At 44.4% G+C, this 20,292-nt stretch overlaps 1 protein-coding gene across 1 annotated transcript in view; it reads left to right on the plus strand.

Moving 5' to 3' along the window:
- The window catches only part of SLC11A1 (solute carrier family 11 member 1), a 39,515-nt gene extending 31,912 nt beyond the window's left edge, over positions 1 to 7,603 (plus strand). Inside the window, exons 12-15 of the mRNA XM_042446545.1 lie at positions 936 to 1,085; positions 2,878 to 2,951; positions 4,335 to 4,488; positions 5,597 to 7,603. Coding sequence (XP_042302479.1) covers positions 936 to 1,085; positions 2,878 to 2,951; positions 4,335 to 4,488; positions 5,597 to 5,677 — 459 coding nt within the window. The 3' untranslated portion in view covers positions 5,678 to 7,603. The remainder of the gene's footprint in view (positions 1 to 935; positions 1,086 to 2,877; positions 2,952 to 4,334; positions 4,489 to 5,596) is intronic.
- The last annotated feature ends 12,689 nt before the right edge of the window (positions 7,604 to 20,292 follow it).

Here is a 20,292-nt window from a genome sequence, read left to right on the forward strand (position 1 = left end):
AAAGTCAAAGGCACACAACATTTAATCAGTTATGTTGTCATAAATGAGGAATTTACCACTAGGTGGCACCTTCTCTCAAGATCATTGCTTGCCTCTTCTTATGATCTAAAGAGGAAAAAAATAAGATGGAGGGAGCAAGGACCTAAATACAATTGGCTCTCCATATCCATAGATTCTACATCCACACAGTCAGCCATCCACAGCTTGAAAATAGTCAGAACGACAACAAAAAAATCCAAAAAGCAAAGCTTTATTTTGTCATTTTATATAAGAGACACAATTTTACTATGCCATTATATTTAATGGGACTTGAGCATCCACGGATTTTGGTATCCACAGGGCTCCTGGAACCAAACCCCAGTGGATACCAAGGGCTGACTGTCTCCTAAAGGCATCAGGTCCTGCCTGATATTGGAAGCTAAAAACAGAGTCAGCTCTGGTTAGTATTTGGATGGGAGACTGCTAACAAATACAGTGAGTCCTTCTTATCTGCTGAGCTTTGGTTCCAGGACCCCGCATGCATAACAAAATCCATGGATGCTCAAGTCCCATTAAATGCAGTGGCATAGCAAAATGAAAAATCAAGGTTTTCTATTTGGAATTTAAACTTTTAAAAAATATATTTTCAAGTTGTAGATGCTTGAATCTGTGGATAAAAAAATCCATGGATAAAGCGGGCTGACTTTACTAGGTACTATAGGCTATATTTCAAGGGATGGAACTGGCAAAAACACCTCCTGGGTCTTCCTTGACTAAGAAAACCCTATGAAATTTTTGGGGTCACAAGTCAGCAGACAACCTGAAGGTGCACACACACACAGAGGAGGGAGCAAGAAGACTGGGATAAAGGTGAGCTCTTTTGCTTCGCTGGGGGATAGTGGCTTAGCTTCTGTAAACTGAAATCTATTTCTTCTCTTTTCCCCCCTCTCTCCCAGGGCTTTCTGAAACTACGTTGGTCCCGTTTTGCCCGAGTGGTCTTCACTCGTTCCTTTGCCATCCTTCCCACTGTCTTTGTTGCTGCTTTCAGGAACGTGGAAGATCTGACAGGCCTCAATGACCTTCTCAACGTACTGCAGAGTATCCTGGTGAGGATTCCCTCTCCCAGCCATACCTCTCTAAATGTGCAAAGGATGGCTGGATCTAATAGATATGGCCTGTTGACCTAGGACTAGCTTAAAACCAAAATCATACCCAGCCACCCAGATGAAGGTGTGCCAGTCGTGTTGCTTTTGGTGCAGGAGGGAGAAACCCGCTCAAGTGTCTCTCTACATTTCTAGAAGTAAATAATACATTTAAATAAGTAACAGTTTGCTGTTCTTTCATGACAGCCCAAATTTGCCTCACTCTGCAAACTAATAGTAGGGCCATCCCTCAGCTACAGACTTCCTTGCAGAGTGAAAAAGCTACTTTTTTGGTTTATACGTTCCTTCTCATCTCTGCTATGTCTTGTCCATGTACTACCATGCACCCCATCCATCCATCCATCCATCCATCCATCCATCCATCCATCCATCATGCAAGTGCTCATACAACCAGCATAGCCACTGACTATGCTGGCTTGGCGATAGTGGGAATTGTAGTCCAAAGAGTAACATTCCAAACTTGAATTCCCTCCATTCCAGAGGGAAAGGGAAAGAGTGTGGGAGAGAAAGAGTGAGAGATTATGTCATTCTTGCAGTGTAAAATTGAGGAGGAGGAAGGGGAAAGATAAGAAACTCAAAGGCTGCAGAAATAATTTTAGTCCAGCTAGAAGGATCATTTGTGGCTACAGTTGTGTCAGAGGTAGGGTTGCCATAACCCCCCTGGGGGCGTGACAAACCCGATTTTTGGCCACTTGGCACGGTCACGGCACGGTTTGGCTCTTAGCCCCAGGTTAAGCTGGTTGCCGCCGCCGCTGCAACAACCGCGGCTGTTCTGCAGCCGCCACCGCCATTGCTGCTGCAGCTGCTGCTGCAGCCTTTTTGCCGCCTGCCTGGCTTTGCCCTGGCCCTGCGTGCTCTTGCAGGAGCTCCTGCCCTTCAGGCTGGCTGGCCAATGGCTGGACAGCCCTCCCCTGCTGCAGGAGCCTGTGACTGTTAGCAGGAGGTGGGGCTGTTCCAGCTCCACTCTCCCCATTGGCCAGCCAGCCTCAAGAGGAGGAGTGTCTCCTCTTTGGTCCCTCGCGCGGGCCGAGGGCAGAAAAGAGCGGCAAGCTATCTCTCTTCCTTCCCCTTCCCCTATTTTTTCTTCTCATCTTCTTCTTTTTCCTCCTCCTCCTCCTCTTTGTTTTCTTCCCCTCCTTCTCTTCTTTCTGTTCCCCTCCCCTTCTTCTTTTTCTTCCCCTTTTTTCTTTACTTCCCCTCTTCCTCCTCCTCCTCCTCCTCTTCTTTTTATATTGTTCCCTATTCTTCTTTCTCCTCCTTTTCTTCCTTCTCCTTCCCTTTCCTTTTTCTCCTCCTCCCCCCTTCCTCCTCGGCTGCTGCTTGGGGGACGTTGTCTCCCAGGCTCCAGGGAGGCCTTGGACAAGGTTTTAAAATGTAGGACCTTTTTTTTTTTTAATTTCCTGGCAAGGAAATGGAAAAAAAAAAAGTCCTACATTTTAAAACCACGTCCTACATTTTTCCCAGTTTCGAGGCCCTCAGGGATGGCAACCCTAGTCAGAGGACAAGCAAGTGACCATTGAGGTCCCAGGATAAAACTAGCTTAAACAACACTTCAGTTGTTCAGAAAGCAGTGGGACTCATCTAATGGGTAATGGTTTAGTAATTTAGCATTCCCTGAATGCAGATACTTTGGTGGTCCTTGAATAGAGAAAGAGAAACACTGTTCATTTAAAACAGCAACAACAACAACAACAACCATGCATGTACAATCAACCATTTATCCCTCTGTTTCTAGCTACCTTTTGCTGTCATACCTGTTCTTACCTTCACCAGCATGCAGCCTCTCATGCAGGACTTTGTCAATGGGATGTAAGTAGCTCCATCTACTTGGATAGAAATTCTGTGAGAAATCTGTTTTTGTATTTTCACAATGAAGGATTGTTTTTGCATTGAAGCTCTCACTGATTTGAAGCATTCTTGCTACATGTAATATAAGCCACTGCCTTTACCTTGTGGAAACTGCCATCTAAACTCTGTACTTCCCTATCTTCTATCACAATCCAGCTCAGCCATGTTTGCTTTCCTCTTGATATAAACTTCTTTCTTTTCATGTTTCCCCACTGCAAGAGCTGCTCAGGAAATGTTGAAATTCTACTAAAACAAAAAACTCATTTTGTTCTCAAAAATAAATAAAAGACATTATTCACTTTGACCACACTATTTGGAGAGGAAGGAAGTTTGCAAGACTAGGCTTTTTTAATTTTAATATTTTGGCTGAGGGAGAATATGGAGAGAAACACAGATCCAGAATACCCACAGGGGGCAGGGATTAAGTCCTCTGAAAACAAAAATCGAGTCAGTGCTACTCAAAATAGTGGTGTGGTATTTGGACCAGTGCCACTCCACAAGCCATCAGCTACCAATTCTAGGAGAGCTTCTAGGAAAGAAACAATTGTAACCAATGGACACAAGTTCAGTACTGGTCATGCCATATGGTGGAGGTTGGGTGGGGTTGCCAGACCCCTACATCAGATACCATAAGAAGCATAGTTGTAACCTATACACTCACTGTTTCCTGTTTCCTTTGGTGCATCTATATTGTAGAAATAATACAATATGACACAACTTTAAGTGATGTAATTCTATCCTATGGGATCCTGTGATTTGCTGTTTTACGAAGTCTTTAGTCTTTTCTTCCAACCCACTGGATGACTCTGGGCAAGACACACTCTCTTAGCTTCAGAGGATGGCAAAGGCAAACCCCCTCTCAAGAAACATGCCAAGAAAACCCTGTGATAGGTTCACTATAAGTCAGAAATGACTTGAAGGCACACAGCACAACACACAACACCAAAGAGTGCTGGTGCTTCACAAAACTACAAATCCCAGGATTCTGTAGGATGAAGCCCTGGCAGTTAAAGTGTTGTCAAGCTGCATTATTTCTACAGTGTAGATGCACCCCTTGACACTCTACTCATAGCTTTCAATACTTCCCCCATGTTTTCCATGCTTTTGAGCACTGATGAGGGCTGCAGCTTGATTTTTATTATTTGTATGCAGACACAGGAATAAAGAAAGCAATAATTTAGCTTTTTAAATTATCTGTTCCCAGGTGTAGATTTAAATTTCATCCAGTTGTATAGAACGTTGTATAGAAAGGAGAAGGGGGTGAGGGTGTTTCTTCTTGATAGTCAATGTGACTGCCGTGTTTTTGACCTGCCTATTTTACCCTCCCCTTCTGTTTCTCCTCAGCATTGGGAAGGTTATAATGATCCTGATCACTGGATTGGTCTGTGCAATCAACCTCTACTTTGTGGTAACAACGCTTATGGGCTTGGGTCATTTAATATACTACATTGTTATATCATTCGCCTTAGTTGCATACGTGGCCTTCATCTGCTATCTGGTAAGAAAATGATAGATCAGTCTGGCATCCTTTTTAGTATAGAGTTGGAAGTTTCAAATTAAGACTGAAATTATTGGGGGGGGGACAATATATTAATGGGCTAAATATGTGTGTATTTTTAGAGGGATTAACAAAAACACCTATTTCAATTTATTAGTAAAGTATTCCAGCTTTTATCTTCCCCATTTTCTCAAAAAACAAAAAACAAACCAAAAGTAACCTGGATCCAAGGTGGCTTTTAGGAATGTTGACAACAGAGTGTTTTAAAGTGGATGATGGTGTTAAGTACTTTCCTCTAGGTTGAAGTCATGTGGCATTAAGGACTTAAGCCTGTGGGTCCAGGAGGTTTCCCTTTTTTCCAAAGTATTCAAAAAACATGGCACTTCATTTCCAGATACAGACAGATCAGGGACAGGGTGGGATTGAATGTCTAGCCACTGGTTGCTCAAGCTTCATGGTCAAGATTGCAGACTTGTGATTGCTGGAATGTGTACACAGGTCTGTGGTTGTTTTCCTCATGTATTGCAGATTGCAGTCCAGTACGTTGAAATTCAATCATGAAAATATGATTGTTGGACCAGCAGACAATGTTTTGTTTAGCATAGTAAGTCCTGCAGTATTAGGTATATGGTCTCGGAAGGAGATAAGAATTATTCCCAAAGTCCTAGCCCTAGGATTCTAATGCCAACTGGATACGAACAGCACTATATCAGTCCCCATGGACCATCGTGTTGCTCTGTTTTTCCTTGAAAATAAGCAAAGCTGGAGCTGGTGGAGGACAGGGCTGCTGATTATTAAGTACTGCAGTTCTAAAGGATCTGTCATCATTCTTATTGGAGACATACAACAGCCTTGCCCAACCTTGGCACTCACCCCAGCCATGAAAGGGTAGACAGATTATGGAGGAGTGGACAGGAAGAAGCCTTGCACCCCTATATTGGGAGAAAAGGAGGATATAAGTAAATAATAATAATAATAATAATAATAATAATAATAATAATAATAGAAGAAGAAGAATGATCAGACCAGGAGAAACCAAAGGCTGGTAAGTGTAGTTGAGAAGATCCTTCATTTATTCAAGTCTTATCTTGCTCTATCCGTATTCTAGATATGGACATGTCTCATCTCTCATGGAGCTGTTTACCTGGCCCGGGGACCCCACACTCGGTTTGGTTATGGACTACAGTAATAGAAAACCACTCACAGCCATATATTGGAAGCTGACAAATGGTCCCAAGACAAGAAGCAGCTGACCCTTTGGATTTGCCAGGAGGCAGAAGTGCCAAAACCTTGATTTCAGCCAGCACTTGGTCTCAGTAGCAGAACATGTGATCCAAGGTGCGATCTCTGTTATGCATCAAAGAATTTTCAGACTCGAAAAAGCTTTGGCCAATCAACCTAAATGACTTGACAGAGTATTGTTCTAATAGGGCAGAAGGTGGCTGTTAATAACTTAAGTGGAACAAAGTTTGTTGGACAGAAAGAGTGACTGAGCAGCTTTTCCAAATGGCACACACACCTTGCTCTAAACAACATACAGTGACTTATATAGTTTTGAATTTTGAAATGATGCATCATTTCAAAATTCAAGAAAACTAGTATGAGCATGATTGTATGTGCGCGCATGCACACACACACATGTATGTATGTATGTATGTATGTATGGCTGCTCTGGCAGGACCTGACAAGCCATAAAAAACAAGTCACTTGCATAAGAAACAGAGTATGAGTTCTTGCCAAACCACATCTGTAACACTATTCACATAAGCATCTAAAGGGAAAACTAGTAATACTCAGAGAAGCATTTCCCCTAAAGGTAAAAAGACCCCTTCTACCCTATACAAATATAACCAGATAACCAGGGATGTGGCTATGAGGAGGGCAAAATGTGAGCATTGCCCTGCCCCATAAAAATTCTGTATCCCATAAAATGCTCCTTAAGAAAATTACTCTAAAAGTAGTTCAACTGTGGGATAGATTTCCTCATACGGTGATTTTTGGAGGTCTTTAAACTGGAGTTGGAGGGGCATGTTAGGAGTGCATTAGTTGTGAATTTCTGTATGGGAAGAGATTGGACTAGATGGCCCGTGTGGACCCTTCCAGCTGTAAGATTATATGAATTGATGATTTGACTCATAGCTGCAGAACTTGAGGCTTTCCAGATGTTGGTGATGCATCAACATTTGCCAGTCTAGATAGGGTGAATAAAAACTGGGAGTCCAGTTTCAGATGAGCCACTCATTCTAGGCACTTGCTCAACGTTCCTTCCTACAAATTTACACTGTAGGAATGGGTGCTTCCCAGTGACATTAATTGCCACTGGGAAGGAAACACATAATGTCATGGCTGCCCAAGATTCCAGCTGTCACCTTGAGAGAAGATGGGATGGGGAAGTTAAGCACAGAGGTCTGCTCTATTGTCATGTATCATGTGTAGTTCATTGGAGCTGTATAATATCTGAAGCAGCTAGTGCCTACCCATTAAATTAGTTTTTGCCTATAAGGAAGGTAGAGCTTGATAGTTGAAAAGAAAGGGAATTTGGCAGAGTTCAGTATGAACAGACTGGCTGAAATCCTCTCTACCTTCTAATCAGCCTAGCTGTTTGAGATGCATGAACCCCATTTACTTTGCATCTGGTCGCCCAAAGCATTAAAGAATATCACTATCTAAAGCTGTCATCTTTTTTTTTACTTGACTGTGCTTCTTTACTAATAGCAGGAGTTTGATGTACAGACATTAACAAGGGGCAAGTATTTGTGCTGCAAAGAACTTTCACCTGATTTAGATGAAGCAGATGCATGAGAGTTAATAAGGGTGGTTATTTCTGGTCAGTTGGCAGCCTCTTTGTAGACAACTCTCATTTATCAGAAGGTGAATCTGAAGAGCAGGCAAGAAATCTCTCCTTTGGTTCAAAACATCTCTGTCCTCCTCCTTCCTCTAGTTTTATCACTGAGTCAGTGAACTGATGTTATCTTGTTCTAAATTTATTAACTGCCTCACTGTTTCATTCTTTCACTGATTAGTTAAGAAATGGAAATACATGTGACCATCTCAATGTAAGATGAACTTTTGTGAAAAAACTTCCTTCAACTAAAATATATTGTTCCAGGGGAAAGATATTCCAATGCTTTTCTTTAACCAAAAGATGTACATTGAGTATTGGGTGCTGTGAGGACTGGTAAAACAATGAATCATAATACCAGGGCTTTATTTGAAAACAGATTTCTCATTCAAATAGTTGTTTTAAAATGCTATAGATGTGCCAGTGTATAACGTTGTTGTTAACTGCCTTCAAGTTGAGCTTGACTCATGGCAACTCTGTGGATAAGACATCTCCATGTCTCTCTATCCTCAACTGCTCTGCTCAGGTCCTGCAAGTTCAGGCCCTTGACCTCCCTGATGGATACCATATAGTTATTTCACTTAATGTTGCAACAGGCATGTTAGGTAAGTAGAGGCTAACTTCGATTAAACTACCATGCTTCAACTTTCCTAAACCTGGTGCCTTGCAGAGACAACAGAGCCATGTTGACAAAAGTTCTATCTAGTTCAACTTTCTGTAACACAGTGGCCAATCATTTGTCCATGGGTAGGGTTGCCATAAGTCTGGACCTCCAAACCGGGACAAATGTAGGACACATTTTTTAAAATGGAGGACACACAGAAAAAATTGATGGTTTTAAAAAAATGTTAATATAAATACATGTTTCTTAGGCATGATCAAAATGGAGGACATTTGGGCATTATTCCTAGACAGATGACAGAAATGTACTTTCCCTTTCTGGCCACCCCCCTCCCCCCATTCCAAACAGCACATTTGGGCATTGAACATGGCCTCTTGCATATTTCAGAGGCTTATTCCATAACCAAACTCTTTGGGTTTCACACCGAATATGTCTAGGTGATTTAACAAGAAGTGGGTTTGCCCTCGGATTCAACTGTACTTCTCAGAAGTGTGTACTTGGTCAAGGGACTTTGGGTTTTTTTCACTGCGCATGAGTTTGTAAAAATCAGAGCAACTTACATTGGTCATGCCTCAGAAGCTGGCTCATATCATCATCATCACTATCCTCTTCCTCCTTCTCCTCTTCTTCCTCCTTGTCCTTCCTCCCTCCTTCCTTCCTCCCTCCTCCCTTCCTTTCTCCCCTTTCCTCCTTCCTCCTCCTTTCCTCCTTCCTTCCTCCCTCCTCCTCCCCCCCTCCTCCTCCCCCCCCCTTCCTTCCTCCCTCCCTCCCTCCTTCCTCCCCCTCTGCCTCCCAGCCCAGGCCCAAACAGAGGAGGAGGTGGGTGGCTGCCTTGGCGCGCTCCCCCCCACCCGCGCACCAAGGCAGGAGGCAAGCAGCCACCCACCTCCACCTCAGCCTCCTCCTCTGCCTCCGCCTCCCGGGCCCAAGGAAGTGCCCAGCGCGGAGGCGCGCCAGTGCCTGCCTGCCAGTGCCTGCTGTCTTGGTGCGCGCGCACAGGGAGCACCAAGCCAGGCAGGCACCTCTACCTCCTCCTCCGCTTGGCGCGGCCTGCAACAGAGGAGGAGGAGGAGGTGCGCCTCCTCCTGCACGCGCCTGCGCCACCCTCCCCACCTCCCTGCCACCCTCCCCCGTCTCCCCCTGTGCACCGCCTCCTCCTTCACCTCCTCCTTCGCTTCCTCCACACGGCTGCACGGCCTGGAATGGAGGAGGAGGAGGAGGAGGAGGTGGGTGGCACAGCCACGCCGGGAGGCAGGGGAAGGTGGGTTGGCACCGAACCGGGGACTGGGGGCCGGACCGGGACCGGGAGGGGGCCCCCAAAAGCGGGTTTGTCACGGGGGCTGCTGGGTTATGGCATCCCTATCCCACAAAAGGCATAATATCCTGATAATGCAGACAATGCATGGTTCCCTTGAAAAGTATCCATTAATGGTCCCATCCTTCATGAATGTATCCAGACTCCTTTTCAAAGAATCTGAACTACCAACCATTACATCTTGTGCACTGAATTTCACTTTCGAGCTATGCACCATAAAAAAAAATTCTTGTGGGTTTTTCAGGCTATGTGGCCATGTTCTAGAAGAGTTTATTCCTGTTGTTTCTCCAGCATCTGTGGCTGGCATCTTTTCTGAAGATAGCCTGAAAAACCCACAAAACCAAACAAAACAAAACTATGGATGCAGGCCATGAAAACCTTTGACTTCATAAAAAAAAAGGCATTCAGGCTTAGTGGATGACCCTGCATTCTTGCATTAATTTTAAACATTTCTACCATGTCTTTTACGACCACCACACACCTGCATAACATTAAAAAGCCCCAGATGTGATAACCTTTTCTGGAAGGGCAGGATTTCATAGGATGGCACCATGGTAGTTAAAGTGGAACAATAGTGCTATAATTGTGTAGTGTGGATGGGCTCCAGATGTTTGTAGTCAAAATTTCTGGAGGGGAGCAGGCTGGGGGAGGGTGATTTGAACCTGGAAAGCTTCTGCACAACTTCAGCTGTATGTTTACTGTGGCACAGGGCCTGCATTTTTAATCAAGACTAAGCTGAGTAATACTTTAATCAATATTAATACTTTGCATTTCTAAGAAAGCTCGGCTAATGCTCCATTCCCAACTCCCATGGCACCCTGATGTCCTCCTCGCTATTTATATAACAACAACAAATGAATGTTATGGTCTGAGACTCTCATGAACCCCAGCTAGCATGGCCAAAGGTCTGATATAAGAGAAGTTGTGATCTGACATCATAAGGGTTAACAGTTCCCCTTAGGTTTTTCCAGATCACGTCTAATTTGAACCTAAGCTCTCCCCCCCCCCCCCCTTTGGTCAATTTGCTAGGCTTTCCTGGCAAAAGTGGTGTTGATTTTTAAGTGTGCTTTAGCATGCCATTCATGAATCCCTCTTGGCCCTCACCACAGCTAAATCTAAGTGAATTAGCAGACCCTGGAGATGCTCCCATCCCAATTAGTGTATGAAACAAAGCCTCTCTTGGGGAACTAAGATTTGTGCTGCATCAAACAGGATAATGGTAACATCTAGCCACAGGGGTATAGGATTATGGTTGCTGTTCTGCACCACTATGTTTCTGTGACTTTTAACAGCTGAATGACAGGCCATGATGGGGAAAGTAGCTGTAGAATTTCAGCCCGTTATTTATTAAACACATAGAGCTTTGTTTTGGAAAATGTGGCAGTACGGGGGCAGGGGAGCCCACAGTTACATCAGGACCCATTTGGAAATTCCCGGCCCCAAATCTATCCAGATCCAGCACTTCTTACCACTTTCTTTCTTTGCTTCATCAGACCCCTTTCTGGATCTGCCTCCTCATTACAGTTAAGAGATAAGTCTAATCTCTCTTTGCAGTGGCACAGAAAGAGTCAAAAGCCATGCTCCCATAGCAGTCAGTGAAATGGTTAATTAGGGCAATAGGATATTCCAAATGCACACAGCCTAATAGGTACAGCTGTAGTAAGGGTATTTTTTTAAGCCGAAATGGGGAATATCCATCCCCCCTCCAGCTATTGCTGGACTGCAGCAGCCATGATTTATGATCACTCACCATTGGCTATTCTGGCTAGGGCTGATGGAATTTGCAGTACCATCTGGAAAGCCACACATTCCCCTTATGTGATTTATTGAGGAGGGGGAATCTTTTTGCTAGCACTCAAAAGTATTTTATATAAGGTGTCAAAGCAAATCTGTAAGACCTCTATAAGATCAAAGACCATGCATTTTAGACAGGACTGGTATAGGGCCCTTGCTACCACTGGGTTTGTGTTCCAGGACCTCTGTGGATACCAGAATCTGAGGGTGCTTGTCCCATTACAGTCAATGGCATAGTAAAATGGTGTACCTTATATAAATTGGCAAAATCAAGGCTTACTTTTTGGATTTTAAAATTCAGGCTCTGGATGGTTGAATCCACAGATACAGAAGGCCAACTGTATGCCTATGGGCACTGCTACAAGAGGTTGGCAACAGGTCTGTGACACTGAATCTGCAGCCACAGTGGGGGGGGGGGGGGGTCAATTCAGAACAAGAAAGAAGGGGTTAATATACCTCCCCCCTTCCTCTGTGATTTGGCAGATATACATCTCCTGCTGCTGCTGTTTGCTTTATGGCAATGATTCCTAGCATCGGATTTACCCTAAACTGTTGGACTACTATTCCCAGGATCCTAAGCACTAGCCACTCTGACAAGGATGCTGAAGTCCAAAACATGTGGAAGAACTAAGGTTGGAGACTGCTTATATGTTAAGAAGCAAAAATAGAACATAAGTACAAAAGCCAGTTTTCCCTCTCCAGTCAAAATCTCCTGAACAGGGGTGCAGAGCATCCAGACATCATACTTCATCTCCCATCACCCCCAGCCAGATGGCTAGTGTCCAGGGAGGACGGATAATGTAATTCAACATCTCTGAAGAATGATTCCTCACCCCTTATCTAATTTATTTAGACTTTCTCAAAGCATTCCACATGGGTACAGCTACTTAAACTGAAAATGAGAAGCATCAATACAGGTTATCTTAAGAGACAAGAAGTGAGGAAAGAGGAATGAAAGTAGGAAGTGCTAAGAATATAGGACCAATCTGTTCAGCATTTTCAACCTGGCGAGTGAAGAAAGTACAGTACTGCAGTTGATGAAATCTGCTGATTGCAACAAACTGGGAGGCATTGTTAGTATTATGTAAGAACCAGGAAGTTATGCAGGGTGATCCAGCTGACCTCATCAATGGCATGAATAATAGAAATGAAATGGAATTTGACTGTAGAAAGTATCAGGACATATTACACAGTCCTCTAAACAACCGTGTTAATGTCTGTCTGAGTCTTACCAACTAAAATAGACCAAAGAGTTCAATCACAAAACGTCTTCACAAGTAGGGCCAGTAGTGTATGTTGTTTGGGAGTGGAAAACTACATCAAAGATTTAATCACATTTTGGTAAATAAATACCATTAGAGATTTTAAAACACATAATAAAAGATAATGGTTTGCATAGGTTAAGTTATCCACAGTGAGTTCCACTGAAATCTGTAAGACTTAACCTGGTCATGACTAACTTGTCACACTGGTATTAATGGAAGATAGATTTGAATAACTAAACTTGCAATTCTTCACCTATTTACTTGGGCATAAATCTTTTTGAAATCAAAGGGATTTATTTCTGGATAGATTTTTATAGTTGGGATGCTTTGGTCTGCATTGCACATCTGCATCCAACCCTGAATCTGGTATGGAATATATTTTTATATGAGAAGGCATGGACAATGATGACACCTTCACTAAAACAGAAGAACTTAAGAAGCTGCTTTAGAGTAGGTAAGACTCTTTGTCTGTCTAGCCAAGTATTGTCTGCTCTTTTCTCACAATAGCTCCTCAAGGCCAAGATCCTAAAGAGGAAAACTGCTCACAGACAGGGCCATATTCTATGGAGTTTCACTTTCTCTCCAGTGATACAGGAAGGCACCCAATGGTACTTCCTTGTGTGAGTGGAAGATCTGTAAACAAAAGTCAGCATGGGCATCCAGCTACCTACTACATTCACACCTTGCTGCCAAAAAGCTGCAGCTGAAGGTGATTTCCCAAACCACCCCTCTCATATTTGGCTTGGTTCCAAAAACCCTTTGGAGCCATGCACTGAGGAAAAAGCCAGCTTGTCTCAGGTATAGCCATCTTATGTCAGGAGGCAGGATCCAGAAGATCTGGCACAGGGGTAGGCAACCTTTTTGAACCGGGGGCCGGGTTGCTGTCCCTCAGACAACTCGGGGGGGCGAAGCAAAAAAAATAATAATTAATTTTTTAAAAAAAAATTTAAATAAATAAATAAACCAGGACAAATGTAGGACAAAAATTTTAAATGGAGGACATGCAAAAAAATCTGCTGATTTTTTAAAAAAATGTTAATATAAATGCATGTTTCTGAGGCTTCTACAGACAATTGCCCCCCTTGCCCCCCCTTGCCCCCATTTGCTCCCCTTGCCCCCACTTGCTCCTCCTTGCCCACCGCTTGTCCCGCGCGCCTGCTCCGGAGGCCAGAGGCCCTGGTGGCAATCTGCGGCAGGGCCGGGCTTGGGCCGGTCCCTAGGCCTCAGCGGGCCGCAAGTTGCTGACCCCTGATCTGGCATATTAACATCAGTGAAATGTTCCACTCTATCAAAATGAAACACACTCTTGGCACAGGGTCTAGTCAGATATTTCATTTGGCATTTTTTCATATACTTGAAGGCTGAAATATGGCCTCTACCCTTCACAACAATGTTAAATGCAAAAATGAATTCAAATGATCTTAGTATTCACCAGTTATTCTGAATATGGTGTGTGTGCTGTCAGATAAATAAATAAATAAATAAACTTTATTTGTATACCGCCCTTCGAAGCATCAGGGCGGTTCACAGCAAATATCATACAATTATTAAAACAACAATATTAAAACCATCAATACAATAAAATAATCTGTGCCAAATCACAGATGACTCACCAATGGCTAACAGGGGAACTAACAAAGTGAAACTAGCAAGGGACTTAACAGAGGGGGGAAGGGCTCTCAAGGCAAGGCTTAGGGATAGCGTCCTTCCTACCCTTCCTACCCAGAGTACATCCACTGAAAATAATCTGAACTAAGGTTAATTGTGATTAATAAATCTGACACATTCCAGTGGGTGTATTCTAGGTCACACTGACGTTGGATTTACCATTGGATCTGAGCACTAGTATTCATTCCTTAATTTACATCACATTGTCTCTACACATGAGAGTTTAAAAATGAACCTCACTGAATGTGTGAAATGCTTTATATGGAAAGTACTAAGTTCACATGGGAATTCCCTCTATGTGTTTTATCTGTAAGCATTCACTTCAGAGAGTAAAAGAGACTACTGTTTAACACTTTTTAAAAGAAGTAATGCTTCCTTAACTGTTTTGTGAGTGGTCAATGGGAGGTAAACACAGGCTTAATGTGCAAATCTGATTGATGAGGCATGCATTTATTACAGCAAATACACATTCCCCTTCACATCTAATTTGAGCCTCATTGCCATCTGATGCTGATGTTCTTTGGATGCCTGCTGTAAACTATTCTTTGGACAGAATTTGATTTTGAGTTAATTTTATTAAGTTAAGTTGGTTTCAGCAAGAACCCAAAGATTTTAGCACAATGAGACCAAACAAACTTTTCCCAAGACTTCCCCTAAGAGTATATTTATAATGCCATTAATTCCTTGGGACTCTCCTAGTTAATATATTGTATTCAAAAATATAGAATGAGTCCAAAGTGCCCTTCAATGACAGCAGCAATTCATATTAAACAAACAAACAAACTCTCCTTTGGCCCAGAGCTGGGAGACCTGCAGTTTTTCAGATGTCCAGAGCTGCCTTGGGTCCCTTTTTGGAAAAAAGGCAGCATAAAAATGAAATAAATAAAAATTAAAAATAAAGATGTGTTAGACTCCATTAGACTGCCATCATCCTCAGGTAGTTTAGCTAATACAGTTGGCCCTCCTTATACGCGGATTTGCCATCCGCGGATTTGATCATCCACAGATGGCAAATCAGGAAATTGTCCCCAATGGCAGCGTGCGTGCAAGCGCGCCGCCATTGGGGACAATTTCCTTCTCCCTCCCTCCCTTCCCTCGCTTCCCACCTCCCTTCCCTCCCTCCCTGCCTCCCTCCCTTCCCTTCCCTTACTTACCTTTCTCTCTCGTCGCAGCAGCTTGGCTGCTTCGGGGGAAGCCAGGTGGCAGCGGCGGAGGCCAAGCCTCGGCTTCCTCATCACCGCCGAGAAAGGGCGCGATGGCGGTGCTGGAGGCCTCTTGGCCCCCAACAGCACCGCCACCAGGCCTTTCCTGCGGTCGTCGGCAAGGAAGTAGGGCTGCCGCGCTGGAGGCCTTCAAGGCCTCCCGCGCCGGCATCCGGCCTCCTAGGCTGTGCCGCTGTGGAAGGGCCGGATACTGGTGCTGGAGGCCAAGAGGGCCCCAGCACCGACACCTGCCCCTTCCTCAGCGGCCGCGGCTGGAGGAGGCTGGGTGCTGGCGGGGAGGCATTGAAGGCCTCTGGCGCTGCTGCCCTCCGCGGCCACACAAGGGCCAGGTATCGGTGCGGGGCCTCTTGGCCTCCAACACCTCTACCGGCCCTTCCGCGGTGGCGGAAGCCGGGTGCTGGCGCTGGAGGCCTTGAAGGCCTCCCGCGCTGCTGCCCTCCGCGCCTCCTCTTCCAAAAAAAGGCGCGGAGGTGGGGAAGAGGAGGTGCGGAGGCAGCAGCGCCAGAGGCCTTCAAGGCCTCCAGCGCCAGCACCCGGGCTCCTCCAGGCCTCCGCAGCCAAGGAAGGGGCGGGTGTCAGTGCTGGGGCTTCTTGGCCTCCAGCACCGGTATCTGGCCCTTCGGCAGCGGCGGAGGCCTTGAGGAGGCCAGATGCCGGCGCGGGAGGCCTTAAAGGCGGGCCTTAAAGGCCTCCAGCGCGGCAGCCCTGCTTCCTCGCCGCCACCGCAGGAAAGGCCTGGTGTCGGTGCTGTTGGGGGCCAAGAGGCCTCCAGCACCACCATCGCGCCCTTTCACGGTGGCGGCAAGGAAGCCGAGGCTTGGCCTCCGCCGCCGCCGCTGCCACCTGGCTTTCCCTGCAGTGGCGGCAGTGGAGGCCAAGCCACTGCAACGAGAGAGAAAGGTAAGTAAAGGGAAGGGAAGGCAGGGAGGCAAGGGAGGGAGAAGGAACTTTTGTCCCAATGGCGGCGCGCGTGCACGTGCGCCGCCATTGGGACAAATGGGACTTGAGCATATGCGGATTTTGTTATACGCGTGGGGATCTGGAACAGATCCCCCGCGTATAACAAGGACCCACTGTAGTGTGAGATGATGGGAATAGGAGTTAACCAGCATCCATAGGGTCACAGAGTTCCTTAATTTAATCAAACTGTGACCCAGAAGTAGGGTTGCCATAAGCCAGGACCTCCAAATCAGGACAAATGTAGGACAACATTTTCAAATGTAGGACACGTGTTTATAAAAATGGAGGACATGCGAAAAATTTGATGATTTTTTTAAAATGTTAATCTAAATGCATGTTTCTAAGGCATGATCAAAATGGAGGACATTTTGGCATTATTCCTAGACAGATGGCAGAAATGGACTTCCCTTTCTGGCCATATTTATATATTTAATAATAAAAATAATGAAAAAATAAATAAAAACAAGACAGGGGTGTATATATTTAATAATAAAAATAATGGAAAAAATAAAAAGCAATAATAAAAATTAATAAAATAAAAACAAGAAATAATTAAAATTAATAAAATAAAATAAAATAAGTATTTTATATTTTTAAAAAATAATTTTAAAACCCAAAAAAAACCAAGGCAGACCTAATGGCCACTGACTCAGCTTTCCTCCTCCTCCTCCTCTGCCCCAATTCTGCCCTTCAAGGCACCCTTCCTCTGGCTCCTTCCTACTCCTCCTGCTCCCTCCTCCTTCTGCTCCCCCCTCCTCCTCCTCCTCCTCAGGCTGGCGTGCGCACGCGGAGGGAAGCGGGGCAGACGCGCGCGCTGCCGCTGGCCCCTGCTGAGGCCCGGGAGACGCGCGCCGAGGAGCCTGTCCCCTTTGGCCAGCCGGCTATTGGCTGGCTGGCCAAAGCAGGGGATGAGCTCCTGCTTTAGAGCCCCCTATGCGCGCGGGCAGGAAAGCCCTGGCCCTGGTGCGGGAGGCGCAGCGGCGGTGGTACTGCAGCCGCTGAGGAGGAGGAGGAAGGCGGAGCTGGAGGAGGAGGTGGGTTGGTGCTGCCCATGGTCCCACCACTCCAGGAAGAGCAGGAGGAAGTGGATTGGCGCCGTGGCCAGCCTCATTAGCGGCAGCGGCAATGGCCGCAGGAGCAGACCCCAAACCAGGACCAATGCATGGCTGGGGACCAAACCAGGCTGGGACTGGGAAGGGCCCCCAAAAGCATGATTTTCCCGGCGGCCACTGGGATATGGCATCCCTACCCAGAAGCAACTTGTTTCACTAGCCTTTAAGGGTTCATATTACTTCAGTTATAACCTTTTTGACTGCTGATTTTCTAGAAGAAAATTCTAGATGATTTGGAGAGCACTTCCAATGGATAAGTTTGTGTGTTTAAGTTTTTTGTTTGGTGGGGGAGCTATGTTAGTCTACTACTGCAACAAATAAGTAGTATTGGGCTTCCTTAAAAACTAACTAATGTTATTATGGCACAGTACTATTATGGACCAAAGTTTATGCCAAAATAAAAATGCTGGGATTTGATGGTGTCACAAGCCTCTTTGCTGTTTCTGTTTACAAAGAATTAAAGATAATGACTAGAGGCTTCTGTCAAATAGTAGGGGACCTGGAAAACAAGATTAACAACAATCCAAATCCCCTGCATTTGGATAAAAAGTAAGGTTCTGCAATTGTTTTTATATTTTATATCAGAGATATACATCATATGCTGGATAATATGTCTCCCGAGTCAATGGCATACTATAACTAAAGCTGTATGTGTGTGTCTTGAGTGATCACATTTCCCCCACTTCCAGTTCCCTCTCCTTCCCCTGTTGTTTCCTTTGTGTCTATATTTAGATGGTAAGCCCCTTGAGGGTAGGGACCTGTCAGAGCTGTTCTTTGTAAAGTGTCTTGTACATAGATTGTCCTTTAGAAATAATAATGGGTAACAACAAAGAAGAGGGTGCTCTGAAATAAGGAAGAGACTTTCTTTCCTTGATGTGTTGCTCTTTAAAATTCTTGTTGTTGTAGGCTTTCAAGTCATGTCCAACTTACAGTGACCCTAAGGTGAACCTATCCTGGGGTTTTCTTGGCAAGATTGGTTCAGAGGAAGTTTGCCATTGCTTTCCCCTGAGGCTGAGAGAGTGTGACTTGCCCAAGGTCTCCCAATGTGTTTCATGGAAAAGCTGGGATTTGAACCCTGGTCTCCAGAATCATAGTCCAACATTCAAACCACTAGGCCAGGCTTTTACAGTTCTAGTAGAAAGGTGAACTGGAAGATCTGTTTGCTACTTTCTGTAATAATCATTAGTAGAATTTTTAAAGAGCAAGACACTGACTTGAACATCTTAAAAGAAAAGTCATGTTTTAAAAATCAGGTCTGGGTGATTGCTCAAACCACCCCTCTCATATTGACTTGGTTCCAAATCGTTTCTGGATTTGATGACTAAAGAATCAGTTGTTAGACATGAGAGGAAAGAGTATTTACCAGATAACTTTCTCTGTCTCTCTCTTTTTAAAAGATTTTTAAACATTATTGGGATAAATTACCTGAAACTCTTCTCTTCATAGTCTTGTTTTCTCTTGAGAAAGATTTACATAAACTGTTTTTGTGTATATTGTGCATTTTGGTTGGCCAATGAAGGTATCACTGATGGATTTTATTTGTATTTGTTAAATGGTCAACACAGCTACCTCTGTGTGTGTGTGTTTTTTTTGGCATAGCTGGCATCTTGAGACTTGGGACATCTTTTAGTTCAACATCTAGGTTGTGGGGTTAGGTATATGTAAGCTGAATTTGAAATTTGAAATTGTGTCTGCAAATTTTGTAATGTTGGTAATGTACATAGTTGCATACATTAATGTATGTTGTGTAGGCAATGTAATGCAAGGAATGTATGTCATGTCAATTAAAAAAACCCAAGCATAGGGTGCACAGTTAAACCTGTGGAACTGCCCGCTACAAGAGGCAATTATGCAAAGCTCCTGGGAAGAGCATCACTTGAATTAAGCACATGTGGCATGGAAGAGGCTAAGCTTCTGGGGCCATCTGCAACACTTGCTCATTCTGTCACACCCAAGGGCTTGGCTCCTCTGGCTGCCTTGAGCCACAACAAGGAGCAGAAAAGACAGCCTGGGAAGCTGAACTCGCCCACCAAATCCTGGGGGAGGCCATGTTCAGTCCCAGGGGAACAGAGTCATCAAGCAAGAACTGCAGATCCAATCGGTCCACAATTCACACCTATTACCTAATTGTGGGTTTTGGATGCCTTCTGTCCCTCAACCCAAATGGGCCACCAAGGCTTTCACAAACACAAAGACACACAAACAATCATTAATTAATTGCTGTATATACTCATGTATAAGTCTAGAAAGTTAAATCAACAGATTCACACCAAAAAAACTGAGTCAACTTATCCACAGGTCAATGTAAGTACTGTACTTTAACTCTTATTTAAAAGAAGGAACCATCTCCTGGTGAAATGCAAGAGTATAATCAGTCCTGGAAGCACTGACTCCCTCTACTCTCTCATCCATCTACCCTTAACACTAAGCACAAAGAGTTACGTCTTCTGGGATTTTGTAAGGTCTTTGACATTGTTTTGCTTTGCTTCATCCTTCAAATCCTTTGCTAAATGCCCCTAGATTTTAACCTCGATTTATCCCAGCGTGGCATAGTGGTTTAAGGATTAGACTAATGACACTAGTTTATCACACGAAGGCGATCAGGAGTTTAATCTGTGAATATCCCAGAAAAATTATGTAATTATGCAAAATGATTTCACATGATGTCGCACAAAACCCACTATGAAAGTGGTCACAAAGTAGTATTAACATGCATCTTTTTACTTAATGGGATTTCAGCTACAATGCACTTCTGATATCGTTTTATTTACGCAATTGCATGTGATAATATTTGCACAATTACTCGCTGTTCCCGCTTCATTTGCGGGATGCCTTGAGTGCGCTTTAATCTCTCTTGAATGCTGAAATCAGTGTGACAAACTCCCTAGGAGGCCAGGGTTTGAATCTCTACTTGGCCACGAAACCCACTGGGCAGCCTTGGGCATGGCACACTCTCTCAGCCTCAGGGGAAGGCAAACTTCCTCTGAACCATTCTTGCCAAGA

The sequence above is a fragment of the Sceloporus undulatus genome, chromosome 1, assembly GCF_019175285.1.
Source record: "Sceloporus undulatus isolate JIND9_A2432 ecotype Alabama chromosome 1, SceUnd_v1.1, whole genome shotgun sequence".
NCBI classification, from domain to species: Eukaryota; Metazoa; Chordata; class Lepidosauria; order Squamata; family Phrynosomatidae; genus Sceloporus; species Sceloporus undulatus.